We start from the raw sequence: 17,181 nt of genomic DNA, 5'->3' as shown, positions 1-17,181 counted from the left end.
AGTTTTTGTTTCATGTTTATAGGTAATTTTTCTTACTAAACTGAAAATGTATTCCCTCATTTTCGTTAAATTAGTTGTAATAACGTTATTCGAAGGCCATGATACCTCAGTCGAGACGTTCTAGTCTTTCTGATTTTCAAATTTATCTAAATTAGTATGGAGCATATGTATTTTTAAATACATTCTACAACCCATATTTTTAAGCTCTTTTAACATATTTTCAACAGCTTTCGATAAAACTCTTCAACTTTTTAGTTGATCACCAATAAATAATTTTGAATATTCTTTATTGGCAAAAATTTTTTTAATTTGTGAACCAACAAATATTCCTGCAAGTTTTTTTAATAGGTAAAAGGTTCAGATTGTTCATCTTGCTTTTTTACAAATTGTTTTAACTTGATGTATAAAGACGACTATCATACATTTTCAGGTTCATTAATAGATTCACATTTAACATTATGTTTCCCAACACAGAATTCAGTTTTTAGTGGTCATGGCCGTAGAACATAATCTTGAGCATCGTTCTACTATCCTAAACAGAGAAATAAACAGACGTCCCATTAAAAATCCTACCAGGTTAAAGTTTCCAATAAACTGTAAAATTTTAACAATTTCATAGTTTTCTTTCAGATGTACAGAATGAACGACTGGAACAGATTGGAATTTGATGACGTTATATAATAAAACTTCTTCTCGGTCAAGTGTCAATAAATAAATGCCACCCACTTGAAATATAGCACATTCCAATCGCTTCAAACAAACCTCTCTTGTCGTTACAACAAATCCTATATTCTTTTGTAGAGAACCTAATTAACTTAATACGTATTTTCTTTAAACGAGACCTCAACAGTTCTGACTTATTATTCCGCAAATATAATCTCTTTTTCGATGAATTTTTCACTTCGATACCAACCTGAAATTAATAAAAATGAAAACAAAATATTACAAACATCTATTTATAGTTATTATATATAAAATGGTTTATCTTTTAAACGTTTTTGCCTTTGTGGATCATTTGAATTATGCGGATTCCAGGATGTGTCTAGATTTTGAAAAAACCTGTTGACATAGGCTTCAAAAAATTTTTCACCCATATTTAAATAAAATCTATTTCTAAAAATATACTACATATATAACAAAATGAAATGCATCAACATCATAATTACACTTTCTAGATGATTAAAACGTCCTTAATTTTTTTTTAAATAAAAGACTGTTTTATTTTTAAGTAGTATTATTATCATAACTACCACAAAAGCAAACTTTTTAAAGAACACAGGTATTTTTTCTTCATTTTATACCACAACGAATAGAAAAATTACATAATTAATTTTAGAAAAAAAACTTTTTCCTTAAAACACGAAATTTAAACATCTCTACATAATGTTGATTTTTTTCCAAATATATTTATTCTACTCTGAATAATATATTAAATATTTAATTGATTTTTTGTGAATGATTAATTATATAAATACTCCATAAATATCCTTTCAGAGACTTAGAAAATAATGAAATTTCCTTCATACATCAAGATGCTTTTCTTTCAATCCCCAACATCGAAGACCTGTAAGTATCACATTTAACTTATTTTTCAAATATTAATTATTTATAGAATTATATGCTGGACTTACGATAAACATACTTCTTTAATAAAAACGATTAGATATTAGTTTAAGCGTCTAACTAAACCTAGGCTTCAAATGACACGTGTAATTGTATGACTATCTGTCATTTGCTATAAAAGCTACTTTAGTGACCTTTTTGAAACGACCTAAAAAATGGATGAAAATAATTTCGTGTTTTGTTTAAACATTGCTTTTTGCTGGGGAAAATACCCCAAAAAATATAAATTAAGAAAAATTTTTTGGTGAAATACTATTCAATCAAAGCAATGGCTTAATAAGTCTTATTTTACACTCTGGCCCATCCATACAAATAGTTAAAAGATAGTATACTGACTTTAAACTCATAAGAAATAAGAATGAAAATAAGAAACGTCGTGGACGGTTGAAAATCGAAGTTTCGAAAGTGATAGCGAAGTGAAGAGTTCTTCCCAGCGAGCATACTTTTGAGATCTGAGAACAGGAAATAGTCGCTGGGGGCCAGATCTGGAGAATACGGTGGATGAGGAAGCAATTCTAAGCCCAAGTCATGGATTTTTGCCATCGTTTTCACTGATTTGTGATGCGATGCATAGCCTTGGTGAGGCAGCACTTTCTTTTTCTTCAAATGCGGCAATTTTTCGACGATTTCGTCCTTCAAACAGTCCAATAACGTTATGTGATAGTCGCTGTTAATGGTCTTGCCTTTTTCAAGGTAGTCAATGAAAATTATTCCATGCGCATCCCAAAATACAGACGCCATAACCTTGCCAGGCGACTGTTGCGTTTTCCCACCCTTCGGAGCATGTTCATCGTGTGCAGTTCACTTGGATGACAATTGTTAATTGTCAATTGGACTTCGGAATGAAATGATGGAGCCATGATTCATCCATTGTCACATATCGACGCAAAAACTTGGGTTTATTACGCTTGATCATCTTCAAATACTGCTCCGAATCATCACGGGTCGTTGTTTCTGGTCAAAAGTGAGCTCGCACAAAGCTTTCTCATACCCAAATATTCGTGAATGATATGATGTACACGTTCAGTTAATATCTTTAAAATGTCTGATTTTTTATTCAATTTCAATTTACAGTCATTTAAAATCATTTTGTGGATTTTTTAAATGTTTTCGTCGGTAACAACCTCTTTTGGGCGTCCACTGCATTCTTCATCTTCGGTGCTCATTTCACTACGTCTAAACTTAGCATACCAATCTTTGATGGTTGATTTTTCTAGGGCAGTGTCCGGAAACTCGGCATCAAGCCAAGTTTTTGCTTCAACTGTATTTTTTCAAGAAACAATATTTTATCAACACGCAACATTCCTTTTTATCCTTTTTTTTTTCACAATAACTAAAGTTGCTTCAATCAAAATGCTATAATTCACAAACTAATGATCCGACAGCTGGCTAATTTATACACGCATCTTTTGAGGGTTAGGGCTAACTAAAAAACATATGTGTCCGGCCGGGGACTTTTCAATTTACCTGTTAGTTGTAGATCTGGAAGGCTTAAATAATAAGTCTACTTACTGTATTCGCCTAACATTGGTCCTGCCGTTTAATACTTACCACGTACTTTAAAAATATACAGACTACGATAATATCGATATAGTCTCTATATTTTTAGTAGGGTGAAAAGAAACATTTTAACTAATTACAATTCAAATACTGTTCAAATATTAATGTTAAAATAAAAAAGCGTTTAGCGACAATTTCTAAATTTTAAATTGGTGTAAAAACTCTCATTATTACAAAACATATCTAGCATATAATAACTTTAACTGTTTGAATTAATGAATTATAAAAATAAATTATGCACGTAAGTATCCAGCCTTAATCAAAAATTGTATTTAGAAATTTAGGTAACAACGTTTTCCCCCACCTTCCCTCTGCCGGTTTAGAACGCCTGCTTCATTTGAAAACGTTCAACAACCCCAATTTGCGAGAATTTCCACCGCCCGAAGACTTTCCCCGTATCCAGAGCCTGGTGCTAGCGTACGCTTATCACTGTTGCGCCTTCTTGCCATTGACGCCGTCCAATCCACCACCAAAGGCGAAAGATTTGATCGTATTTCCCGACATCGAAGATATCGATTTGAATTTCTGGAATAACTCCGTTGACCTCTGGCCATCGCAACGTAAGAAAGCTTATTTTATGCATACATATTCTAACTATATTTTATTCATGATGCTTTTATTTAGTTGTTTTGATAACGTTGGGGAAAAAGCAATTTTTGTACTTAATATATTGTTAAGGTCACATATATCTAGTTATGCTTATTCTAACCATACTATAGCACATCTGAAAGGTAACATCTAAATATAAATGGTGTTTAATATGATACTACAAATTTCTTCATCGATCAGTTGTTGCTGGTGATAGACTATATTCGAGATATTTCTAGAGTTTTCATGATATATTTCGCGCTGCATTGCCGTACTTCTTGAGAGTTAATGAAGAAAATAGCAATGTATTGACAACTGATGGAATCTCTTTTATAATATCAGAGGAATCCAGTCAGGACAAATTCAAGGTGTAATCATCATCCCATTAAAATATTTCACTTTTATACTTTCTGAAGTAGTGAATTTATGCAATTAAGCCCCAATCAACCAGTGTTTTATTAACCAACTATTTGTTAAAGTATACTATTTCTTAAATAATTTCTACTAGATGTTAGCACTAATATTTTTATAACATCTTTAGCAACATCTTTTATAACATGACAACATTTATTCATTGCATTTCAACATCGACCCATTGTTATTGAAAAATCAATAATAATAACAATTTTACATTAATACAAATTCAGAAAACAGTACAGTATAAGATATTATGATTCTTGCTAAAGTATATATAAATTATTTCTATGAGTTAATACATGACATAATTGATTATATATATTATATATTCATCTTCCGTAGTTAATTCTCCTGACACAAATGCTAGTTGAGATGACTCAGTGCTCCATAAACCAATTATTTATATCAAAAATAACTAATTTACATACAGCGTTAGAGAAATAATTAAGTAATCGGTATTTATTTCCTAACTTCCTTTAATGAATGAAATTCATATGAGATGAATATTTTATGCAGGTTTGTAGTTCACGATAGGTATTCTAGGAATATCGTTGGTATTGATGTCGTACGTATTTAAGAAACCCATAGAGTCTGAAGCAATAGCGACATATCTCTTTTTTTAATCATAAGTAGTTACTAGTCGTTGCCGACTAACCTACAACTTGTTTTTACAATAGTTTAAAAAAGTCCATCCTTAATTAGTCTCTATAATAATAATTTTCATATATGAAACACCCCTCACTGCACTATAAGATCAAATGGTGTCATTGTTTTGAGATTGTATCCTGCTCTAGTGTTGATCCAAGAAATGCAATATTTTGGTATTAACATGATAGCATCTCATATCTTTTCGCAATTTTCCTTATTTTCTTAGTACAGTTGCTATCTGAAGATCGCAATGTATATAATAATTCCTATATTACCTGGGTGCACTACAATGCCTTTGAACAATTTGTTCTGAAATTTCTTATTGACCGTAATAACTTAGAATTTAGTCGTTAAGACAACTCTTTTCTTCTCTCTCGAGTTTTCCCATCTTTCTATATCATAAGTAAAATATTTCTAAAACTAATTGTCGTTTAACGTGCCAGAAAGGACAAACGGTTTCTGAAGCTCATTTTGCGATATGGCGATATTGAGCATAGTTCATACACACACTTTTGCATATTAAAATCAATGTATAAAATTTGTTTCCACATCCGATATACAATATTTGTACTTTCAGTGGGCATATGAATTAGTTAACCAATGATTGAAACTAGAAATTAAAGAAAAAAATTTAAATTCACATTATACGTGTGTATAGAAATGTTAATATAAAAGCATTCATTTATGTACATTTGGACATATCGACATGTTCATATTATAAATAACCAAACTAATGCTTATCATTGGTTTTAATTTTAATGTTACGGGGATTACTAATAGTGTAATTCGATAGAGATTATGGTTTATTGTAAATAACAATGCCCTTATTATGAAACTTAGCCAAGTATATTATAAAAATATAATGTATTTAATAATTTTAATAACAACCGAGAACCAAAATGAAATATCTATAGTCACAAAGCCATATTCCGCATTTAGTCGGATCAACAGATGTACTAAAAACTACAAATACAACCGTTATTGCGAAGGTATATGAAACCTCAGATATCTTTACGATAATATACGATTTTGCCTACATGGTATTGTTCTAATAAATATGTAGTAACTAGGCGGCTAATAAATAATAATATAATATATTATATAATAATAATCTATGTCATAATAATATATAATATAACATTCCTTTTCAGAAAATATTACCAAAAGTTTTGGTAGTAAGTTCGAAGCAATTTGGGAAAATATCCGATCCGATATTACATATCCAGGAAATTTTCCATCATACATGGAGGAGTATCTATCTGAAGAAGACATTCCTGTTCGTTTTCCTGGTGACGTTGCTCTCACAGGTAATATGCAACAATAATTATGTCCATTCATTAGAAATAAAATAAAATGTACAGGATCACCTGGAAAAATACAATGCTTACCACTACCAGGACCTTTTCTCCCTTGTCAAGACTTGTTTGACTGGTGGACTTTGCGATGTGGAGTTTGGATCGTGTTTCTATGTGCGCTTCTTGGAAATGGAACCGTGGTTTTTGTTTTAATATTTTCCAGAGGAAAAATGGACGTTCCTCGATTTCTAGTCTGTAATTTGGCGGCTGCTGATTTTTTCATGGGTATTTACTTGGGTAAGTTTGACTACGCTATAATAATAAGATTAGATAAACTATGACAAAAGAGCAACTTAATAATATTAACATTAATATAATGATTAAACAATATTTATACAGAGTGGCTTAGAAATTAAATTAGAAAGGAAATTAAAATAGGAATTAAAATAGAAAAAAAGATGTAATTAGATTTAAAAACGTTTATTTTTTACAATAGAGAGATAATAGATTTCACATCTATCTGAGACATTTCCTGCAATGTTCATCAACTAGAGCAAAAGAACGAGAGCAGTTTACGAATCGATATACTTATATGCATACATGAAGATTCTCGAACTTGTTGAGGTTGCATGTATTTTGATCAAAAATATCTATTGATAAAAATGCGAAGTAAAATAACAGTTTTTCATTATGTATTATTAAATTATTCTGTATATACAGACGCTAAGCATGAAATGCCGCACAACTGCATTTTCGTTATTCATTACTTTTCTTGTCTGATTTGGAAAAATTTGCTCCCGAGGCTCATTAAATAATTTTAGCCATAAATTGGTGCTGCTGCTTCGTCATATACCAATTGTAAATTTTGATTTCAATGGAATAGAAGTTCGACTTCCACGAACTGTATACGTATTATGCAAAACTTTTAGGCACCAAAGTGTGATAAATTAGTGATAAATCAACAGTTTGCAGACATTTACATGAGATGGGAATAATCTAAATGGAAGCAAAATAGCTACCGCACGAAGTGGCCCAAAATAAAATTTGGAACTATTTCAACATGGCAAGGAATCGCCATGCTTCTTATATAAAATAGAGAGTTTCCAGTACCGTATTGAGACGATAAAAAGTGAATCTGCAGCAACAATCTCAAACGCAAAAAAAACATTTCAATTTAATTTTTTCATTTTTCATTGAATCAACAATTTTGTTGATTACAACGTATTGTTGCAAAAAAAGACAGCGAGTAACAGATGCAATACACTTGGAGCTCGACATGGAAGTTCTGTCGAACCCAGTATACTCACTAGACATAGTGCCTTCTAATTACCACTTGTTGAGATTAATGCGGCATAACTTGGCTGGCACATAATTTCGTAATGCCGAGGAAGTGCGAATGGTTCAGTGATTGGATCGCTTGTACCAATTGTTGTGAATAAATGCCTTTTTATTGCTAATGATTAGAATACATGCAAACCTCCAAAAACTGTGTACTTATGTAATTAGAGAAGAATGTTAAACAATCATAAATCTATATTTGTTCTTCTATACATTTGAACTATTAAACAACAAACTAAATGAATCTACTATAACCAAAACAGAAAAAAGCGTGTTCTTATCTATAACGGGTGATATTTCACTAACTTCTAACTAACTCTTTACTAACTACGTAATTCTAACTTCGTTCGACAATGAAATAACCATTCTTATAAAGGAGGAAATTCCTAAAAACTGATGATATTTAATTTTTGGTCTTAACATACTATTTCTTTGAGTACAAAAACAAAAAATAAACTTTCCCTTGTTATAAAACAAACATATTAGCAACTTTAAGTAAAACAAGTTAACGTTTCTTTAATGATCCATCAAAGTTTTTCAGTTTTCGTCAGTATTTGATATATATCTTGTACCAAGTGGTAAACGATGTGCTTTTCCATACGTCTTGAGCTTTTATTTCACGTGACCTTTATCTTGATGACTCCATCTTTCGTGATACAGCTGTTAGAGATCAGATTGGCCTTCGATTTTTTAATTCGTTTCTTGTTAACAACATACAACTTTATTTGAAAGTTTCAAAGGTTGTTGGTAAAGTATGTAAAACTTTATATATTTTAACTTTAAATCCACTATTTAGTTTATTCCATAAGCGTTCAATTTTACAATATATACATCTTCCCCTTGCAGCCAACCAAACTAAAATAAGTCGCTAAATTTGACTCCAATGCCTCCCATTCTTCATGCTGTCCATTTGTCCATAATTTTTTGACAAACATCATCAATCATTGAGTTTGCAATCTTAGATTTAATATAACTATTTGCTTTCCTATACAAATTTGCGCTTTATGATTCTTCACCGTGCTCTGATCTGCGTTCATAGCACGCGGCCTCACCAACTTGCTTTCTACATCGGCCATTTGAAATAGAATTAAACAACTTAATGTGTTTAACTAAATCGAGTTTACTAACTGCAATTAACTGAATGTCAATAATAATGTCAGAAATAAATTCTCAAATATTTTGGACAAGAAACTAAGACTATAACTTGATGAGTTGTTAGAGTATTTCAATGATGGACACTTATTTTAATAAACTATTATATTTAATTTTATACACTTTTGAACTATTAAGCTAAATGAATCTATTATAACCAAAAACAGAGAAAAACGTGTTCTTATCTTTAATACTTCGACATAAACAACAATGGATAAACTATTCTTAATTAAGGAGAGAATCCTTAAAAACTAATGATATTTGATTTGATTTATTTCTAGACCATTCTGCATTCGTACATAATATATTATACGATTATGAAATGTCCATTTTATTTTCGCCGACCTGCATCCTTAACATATATATGTTTAAATGATATGGTTCACATAAATATTTAACAAAGGTAAAGGTAGGGATAGCAACGATTTCAAAGCAACTGTTCTCGGCACTCTCTGCGAAACCATTTTTACGTGTATTATTTCGAAAGCTAAATTAAATCTTTATTATAGAAACTGTTACAACATTGCACCCTACCTTTTTTCTAATTAACATCTTCTTATTATTTATATTTATTCTGGTATAGTTATATAATTTAATATAATAGATGTAAGAATAAATAATAAAATTATTATTTAAATCCATTAAAAGATTCAACGATAAATTTGAACAGTTTTATATGATTATAAAAACCTAAAGTACCTCGATCATCCATTATTACAATTCTTATATTAAAATTCACTTCTTTAATTTACAGGATTCCTCGCTGTCGTGGACGCCTCTACGCTGGGAGAGTTTCGGATGTACGCAATTCCCTGGCAGATGTCTCCTGGCTGCCAACTAGCCGGATTTCTTGGAGTTCTTAGCTCAGAGTTGTCCGTGTATACGTTAGCAGTGATTACGCTTGAAAGGAATTATGCAATAACACACGCGATGCATCTAAATAAACGTTTGTCACTGAAGCACGCTGGTTATATCATGGTTTGCGGATGGAGCTTCGCCATAGTTATGGCAACATTACCCCTCTTCAACGTATCTGATTACAGGAAATTCGCTGTTTGCCTCCCGTTCGAAATCAAAGATGCCATGAGTCTTAGCTATGTTGTGTTTTTAATGTTAATCAATGGTGTGGCCTTTTTAATCCTTATGGGATGCTACTTGAAAATGTACTGTGCTATTCGCGGTTCCCAGGCATGGAACTCAAACGACTCACGTATCGCTAAAAGAATGGCTTTGTTAGTGTTCACCGATTTTCTTTGTTGGTCGCCGATAGCCTTTTTTGCTCTGACCGCATCGTTTGGATTGCAGCTCATAAGCTTAGAGCAAGCAAAGGTTTTCACTGTGTTTGTATTGCCATTGAACTCCTGTTGTAACCCATTTCTGTACGCCATCCTAACGAAACAATTCAAGAAGGATTGCGTCATGATTTGTAAAGCTATTGAGGAGAGTAGAGTGACGAGAGGGATAGGGCGATGTCGGCATAGCTCAAATTTTAGTAATAGACAAACACCAGCAAATACAAACAGTTTAGCTGATAGGTAATTTTTTTAAATAGCGGGTTGTTCAAAGAGTTTTGCCGTTCGATCCAGCAAAGCCAAAAAGTTACAGTAATAAATTCAAGTCATTATTTTATCAGTTTGAGAGTAATTTACCAGCAACATTTCTATTGTACCTCGAAAATCTGACCGCTTTCTTTGACGATTTCTCGGGCTCTAATTAACTTCGGAAATTTCAACCTAACTTGTTTTAGTCAATAAACGCAGCTCTAATAAGAAAACTAATGTTTATTCTTTTATTAACTACATCTTGCATTAGAAATGCTTAGAATCATCTTTATGGCGTTATAAGGGTTTCGTTTTCATTTAAAATATGATAGAACTGGCAGTACCGTCTCTATAGACGTTCTAACAAATATCCCCTTTTTTCTAATATTTTTTTTTATAAATTACATTTTACATTATGCTTAGTACAATCTTGATTTACAAATTAATTTATTATTACTGTTATGTTAGATTAATACACAAACAAGGTTAATACGAGATATATAGATCAGTATGTATTTCCCAAATTAACTTAAACTACCTAAGCTGAATTTAAGAGTAACATATTATACAAATTCATCTACTTTTATTTGCTTCAATCTTCCGATTTTCTGCATGTTATCCAATAGCTGCATTGCATTTCATGTTTTAAAGCCAAATTTTGGATATCTTCGTAAATCTATATGATTTGATTTCGAGATCATCGTGCAGTTGTTTTGGCAGCGTTGAAATACTAATTTGTTTGATGTTTTAGGCCAACGTCATAGTTCCAAAATGTCTTTATGGTTGACTTATAAACTAATATCTTTAATTTTAGATCAAGTTGAGAGTATTTTCCGTCCAACCAGTACAGTTGCTTGATTTTAAGTCCGATATGCTCTACTTTTTACCTAAACCTTTTTAATATGTTTCCATTTTAACCTACCATCAAGATGCATACCGATGTATTTAGTTGATTCTGCTTGAGGAATTGGCAATCCGTCAAGTAATATAATTACGTTTTTGTCATTTTTCCAAATCGCAAAAGTAACATTAGAGCTATTAAGGTGTATTTTATACCATCTAGTCCATTTGTAGTTCATGTTGACTGCCTCTTGTGCTTTTTCTACTTAGGCAGAATCTTGTCATAATAACTGTGTCATCGGCAAATGTCCCAAGTACTGTTTCTTTTATTGTTAGTATATCATCAGTGTAGAGCGGATACCGGAGTAATCCCAAGACACTATCCTAGGAAACTCCAGCCGAAATAGGTTTAAGTGTTGAGAATATCCCTTCATGGGATTGCTTTTCAATAACCGCTGTTACATCGAGCATTTGATCAATTATTGAGTGGCGATTTCGAAATCCAAACTGAAAATCCATAAACAGTTTAATAAGTTTTAATAGTACTTTATCAAATAATTTTGATATCGAAGGTAGCAGTGAAATAAGCCTGTAATATCCGACTTGTTCTGACAATTTGTTAGGTTTATAAGCATATTTATTTAAGCCAACTTAAAATATTCCAAAACATATTTCAATCTCAACCAAGCATTAGATTTGTATGTCATTATGATGACTGATTTTCGTAGCCACTCTTTCAGTGACCCAGGAAAAATATAATTTATTCCAGGAGCCTTTATAGGATTGAGGTTATCAATTTTTGTAGCAACTTCTATTGAAGAAATAAGACCTTTTGTCTGATTACTGATAATATTACACATTGTTTCGTCTGTAGCATTTCCGCTTCTGTGTCATACTGTTCAAGCTTTTCGTCTTTCTTTTATGAATTCTTCTTGCGGCTGGCCAAATTTATTCATTTATATTTCGGATTTGTTGCTCAAGATCGTCGTTATGTTGTTTCTATGTTGCTACGGTTTAATAACTATGTTTCATTTTTTTACCACCACAAGTCCAAATAGGCTTTATCATTAACTAATAAATCAATATCGTAGATCTTATGGCAAATTGGAACTATCCTCCGTCTAACTATTACAGTTGCTTAATTTTGAGTCTGATCTTTTTTATCTTTCCAACATAACCTACCATCGAGATGGATGTTCAAGTATTTCACTAATTGTGTAACACTAAAAAGGGTGTTTGTATTCTCTATTTGTAGATCATTTATGGACTTTATTGACTACCATTTGTACTTTTTCTATAGCTCTAGTAATATTTCTATATTACTTCCCTTTTAGTTTTCTCTAAGTCTTTTGACATAATATATGTGCCGTCGGAAATATCTCAAGTACTGGTTCTTTTATTAGAGTGCTCCCAAGACACCACACTGCGGAATTCCAGTGGAAATAATTTTAGAGTCACCCTTCATGCAAAATTCCAAAACAAATATAAATCATTCATATAAAACCAACAGATTACATAAAACTTCATGTATACTTATTAAAAATAGTGTAATTTTTAAAAAATAAAACAATGAACCTAACAACGTCTCTTATCGAACGTCAAGACTTACTGAACAACCTATATTATTCTATATACCTATACAAATACCATAATAAAAAAACTCTCGTAGATCGTCAAGAGAAAATCAAAATCACCACGTCCCCACCTGCACGTGTAATGTAAAGCTTTTGGGCGAACCATTGAGCAAGGCATCGTCTAGGGCTGATAGGGAAAACACTATGCGCGAATGGATAGTTGGAAAAGCGAGATGGTTATTGTGTGTGAGGAGACCTCCACGTCACCGAAGAGTACCTAATGATACGTACGCATACCAAATTGCGGAGATACAACAAAAACAACACAAAAGAGCATCATCAGTTTCATCGAGTGAAAATTTTAGTTCATCCAGGTAAATCGTTTATAATTTCACACCAGATATATATTTTTCATTATTTATTATAGCAATCTAGTAAATTAACACTAATAAGCTCTTGGTTTTTATCCTAATTCGCTACGGTTTTAAAATTACAAAGTACTTATTCTACGACAGACACTTTAGGCTTAATATCTATTTCACTGTTTTTAACGTGCGCTGAGTTTTACTTCTAACTTCACTAGATTCGGTCAAATAGTTAATGAATGTCCGGTAGAATCCATTTCTAGCCTTGGAATAAAGTCATTTCTTCCTTGATCTTCTTTCTCTGATATAAATTATTTTGGGTAGTTATTACTGTTTAGTTTCCTTCTGATTTCTGGGATAGCTTGCTGAGACGTGATGAATATCAACCTCCCGACATCAAAATCCAGTTCTTCAATATGCATCTGGTTTTCCAAGATGATTTTCTCTTATAATATTCTTCTAAAACTTATCCAATCGATTTTTCAATTAACCTGATAGGAATTTACTATAGGGTTAATTGAAAATATAAACTGTGATTGAATATATTGAATATAAACTCTGATTTTTTATAACATATTAGTAAATAGTCTAAATTTAGTTCTAGATTTTCTTCAATTTACATACAAACGATTGAAATGTTTCTAATAATTAGAAATCCAGCAGATCCGGGATCTTACCTCAATCCTTTCCGGCCAATATGTTCAGCAGTATTTGTAGTTTTACCACTCTATAAAATTCATAATTTATGCGATTAAACTTACTGTGGTACTTCTAGTGAGTTATTTGTAACTCTTCTTCTTCGATTTCTGAAGCTAATAACTCATATATATTTCACTTGATTTTATATCATATATCATAATAGGTGGTCGGAATATTTCTTTCATGATCATTTTTCTCTGGTTTTCTGAACCAATTTTCTTGTCAGGCGTCAAATTCAATTTCGGCTTCGTATTCTTTACTTCGACTCTAATCCACACCTTTCTTTCTCTGGCGTCCTTCTTTGTCCGTCCCGAACTCCCCTCACCCTTCTTTCAGAGTTCAACAGTGTGTTTCTGCAAATCTGCATTTAAGGTCTCGAGTTGTTTATTTTGAATAATTACTTCCTACAATTTACGGAATTCCATCCATCAACAGCGTATTGCCATTGCACATACAGCTCACAGCAGATATGATCAATATTTTTTGACAAAACCATAATTGAACTTGTTCGAAACAAAAATATTTTTAAACTTTTAAAAAACAATATTTTTTCAAGCAGATCTGACTCTTGGAGGCATAACCATCATTGCGGCATCCCACTGCGTTTACTGGATCCGAAACGTCGTGCCTCGTCCTGGATTGTAACTCGTAAAACATCGCAGGATTCCAACTTGTCCAATTCAAGAAATGATTCGTCTGGGTCGGCTACAACAGCGAGCACTAGCACATGGAGGATGTCGAGATCAAGCGGGTCCAGCGACCCACCAAGAATTCGAGTAAAACCTAGATTAATACGACAGTATGCCATACAGGATGACATGGAACCTCCTGGATCACCAGGACGTCTTACTGTAAGTATGCCGCACTATCGAGATATTTTAAGCAATATTTAATGATGTTTAGGTGAGATTCCTGACAACGATTCCATCAGCAGCAGAAAATAGTATGCAAATGGAAGAGGAACAGCCATCTAACAATGGAACTAGTCCAGTAAAAGAACCCGAGAGTCCTCTGTATGACGTTATACATAATACAATACCTCCTGGTACGCCGATCAGGAGACAGTCAATTATTACTCTCCATCCACCATCGGAACTTCTTATTAATAACAATGATGTTAATGTTAGTAGTGGTAATATTAATTTGGACAATAGTCAGACTGATAGTTCTTCTAGTCAAGTGATAGCGCAAACAAATGTTGAAGCTGGTCCTTCTAGATGACACTAAAATGTTGATTAAAAATATATTAATGCCATAGACTTTTTGTAATTTATTTGATAGGTGCTAAACAGTTTGTGATGAATATAGACAGTTTTTATATAGCTAAATGCAGCCAATTGTCAAGGAAGAACAATAATAACATACGCATCATAATAACATACCTATATATTGTCCTTTGCCAAATTACTCTGTGCAAATCAATATTAAAATATGCTTCAATCGAAATAATCAACTGAAGTAACATTGTTTTATTTGAATTTCCTTTATAAAATTGGTTTATTTAATTATAATAAGATATATTTTATATCAAACTAAAATTTCAATTTGTTTTTATTCGCCATACAACAATAATTTCGCCAAAATATACTACTTCTTCAAATTACTGTCTACATAGATATTTTACAATTCATAATACATAATTAGTCTAACTAATAACAACAATTCTATGTTAAAGCTTATCGCTAGTCATTATAGACATATTTACCTATTTATTAAAATATTTATATTCACTTTCAATTATTTTTAAGGTCCTCTTCCTGTGTTATTTTAATAATAAAATACTGATGAAATTAAAAACTGAAAATTGTTCTCTTCATTTTTTTATTCGCATTTCTGTAAATAGTCAATGTATATATAAATATATATATATATATATATAAGTTTAGATATTTGAGTCTGTATCTATTTCGGATGTACAGCCATTGTTCAAAGTACTTAACTTTTATAATAATTTTATAATACTAAAAATTATTGTTGAAATAAAACATATTTTTAGAAAAATAGTGCTATTCGCAAAATTACGCCTGATATGGCAAAACGTTCTAAATACGACATGTAATGAAGTAATAAGACTTATGGTGATAATATTTATAGTATAAAACTTTATATAGAACTGTATAAATGTTATATACGAATGTATTATTGTAGTACGGTGGTTCTAAGAATGAATAACTTCTTGAAATATATTTTTTCAATTCGTAAAATAACAAACAAGGTTGATAATGTCCAGACTAAGACTATAACGATAGCTAGTAGCTAGTATAATAATTATGATAATACTAATGAAGTTATTTGTTCCAATTTAAATGGTATTTACAATATTTTATTTATTATATAGAAAATCTACCTCTTAGTCCTCTTTGAAAGACTTAATTATATCATATTTTAGAAACATTGTTTTTTATTTTAATTCCACTTGTCTATACGAGTATATCACTGCTATAAATAAAAAATAATACTTTTGAAGTAAATCACGAACAATGCATTTACGCCAAGTTTTTTTCCAGTTTTTTTTTTGACATATACTGAATTTTATTTCTAAAGTCTATTGGTTTTAAATCTCCTCTATATATCACAAACGAAATAATTTTAAAATTAAATCGAATTAATTTTAGGCAATCTAAGATCAGTCAAATAAGTTCGAAGTTCGCTAAATATCTTTTTGAAAAACGATTTAGCCAACAGAGACATTTAAAATAGGCCTGTATATATATTAATTTTTCATCATGCCGAAATTATCTGCATTGTAACAATACCAAAGTTCAGCCCAAAAATATAAGATATAATTTCGAAAGATTTACTGAAAGATTTTTCATAGAGGTTGTGGGCATTTCACTAAACGCAGTGAATAATATTTGAAATTGAGTTTCAAAAAGTTGTATTGTCACCCTATCCGTTGATGGTGTGATAAAACACATTCGAATACTCTGTTAACACTTGAATCGTTTTTAAAAACATAAAAAAGATTTTGTTTATCATTTAATTACTGTAGATGAAACTTGGGTCTACCATCATGACCTTAATACTGGAGTTAGTTAGTTACTTTGTATGCACAAAGTTTTTTGTTCATAAGCTTCAAAGCTGTAAAATAGTAGATTTATTAGATTAATATTATTAATGTAACCTTATTAACCAATTGGATACCATATTTTATAAAAAAAGCTCGGTTTACAGAAGAAAAAATTAAACTTTTTTACACAATTCAATAAACAATCGCTAAAATTAGTGAATTTGTGAAATAAGAATGGTTTTAACATAACACATATAGATATGATGCTTATATTCATAAATTAGGTTAGGTTATAATAATTATTGCAAATTGAATTGAATAAAAACGATAAATTGAAGTAAGTGTTGAACTTAAAGGAAATAATTTTTAAAAAATTATTTATAACCATTTTAAAACAGTAAATATACTTTATATTCAATCTCCAAATTGAACAACCCAGTATTCAAGCTAATTAAAGCAAATGAGTGGTATAATCCTTGTGACGTTCAGTGAAAAAATATTGTTTGAAACTTCGCAAATTATTCAATATTA

The 17,181-nt window shown here is 31.1% G+C and overlaps 1 protein-coding gene across 2 annotated transcripts in view; it reads left to right on the top strand.

Annotated features, from left to right (window-relative positions):
• The window catches only part of rk (G-protein coupled receptor rickets), a 331,265-nt gene extending 316,167 nt beyond the window's left edge, over positions 1-15,098 (top strand). For both annotated transcript variants that reach the window (XM_076401101.1, XM_076401102.1), the window contains 8 exons: positions 1,495-1,566; positions 3,460-3,743; positions 5,988-6,143; positions 6,198-6,428; positions 9,376-10,156; positions 12,672-12,950; positions 14,200-14,491; positions 14,544-15,098. In XM_076401101.1, the coding sequence (XP_076257216.1) occupies positions 1,495-1,566; positions 3,460-3,743; positions 5,988-6,143; positions 6,198-6,428; positions 9,376-10,156; positions 12,672-12,950; positions 14,200-14,491; positions 14,544-14,861 (2,413 nt within the window). In that variant the 3' untranslated portion in view covers positions 14,862-15,098. The remainder of the gene's footprint in view (positions 1-1,494; positions 1,567-3,459; positions 3,744-5,987; positions 6,144-6,197; positions 6,429-9,375; positions 10,157-12,671; positions 12,951-14,199; positions 14,492-14,543) is intronic.
• Positions 15,099-17,181: the final 2,083 nt, after the last annotated feature.

The sequence above is a fragment of the Rhynchophorus ferrugineus genome, unplaced genomic scaffold (genome assembly GCF_030347505.1).
Source record: "Rhynchophorus ferrugineus isolate W39M unplaced genomic scaffold, kcgeb_rfMv2 rfM3, whole genome shotgun sequence".
Taxonomy (NCBI): Eukaryota; Metazoa; Arthropoda; class Insecta; order Coleoptera; family Curculionidae; genus Rhynchophorus; species Rhynchophorus ferrugineus.
The sequence above is the reverse complement of the archived record's forward strand: the minus strand, read 5'-3'. Positions and strand labels throughout refer to the sequence as shown.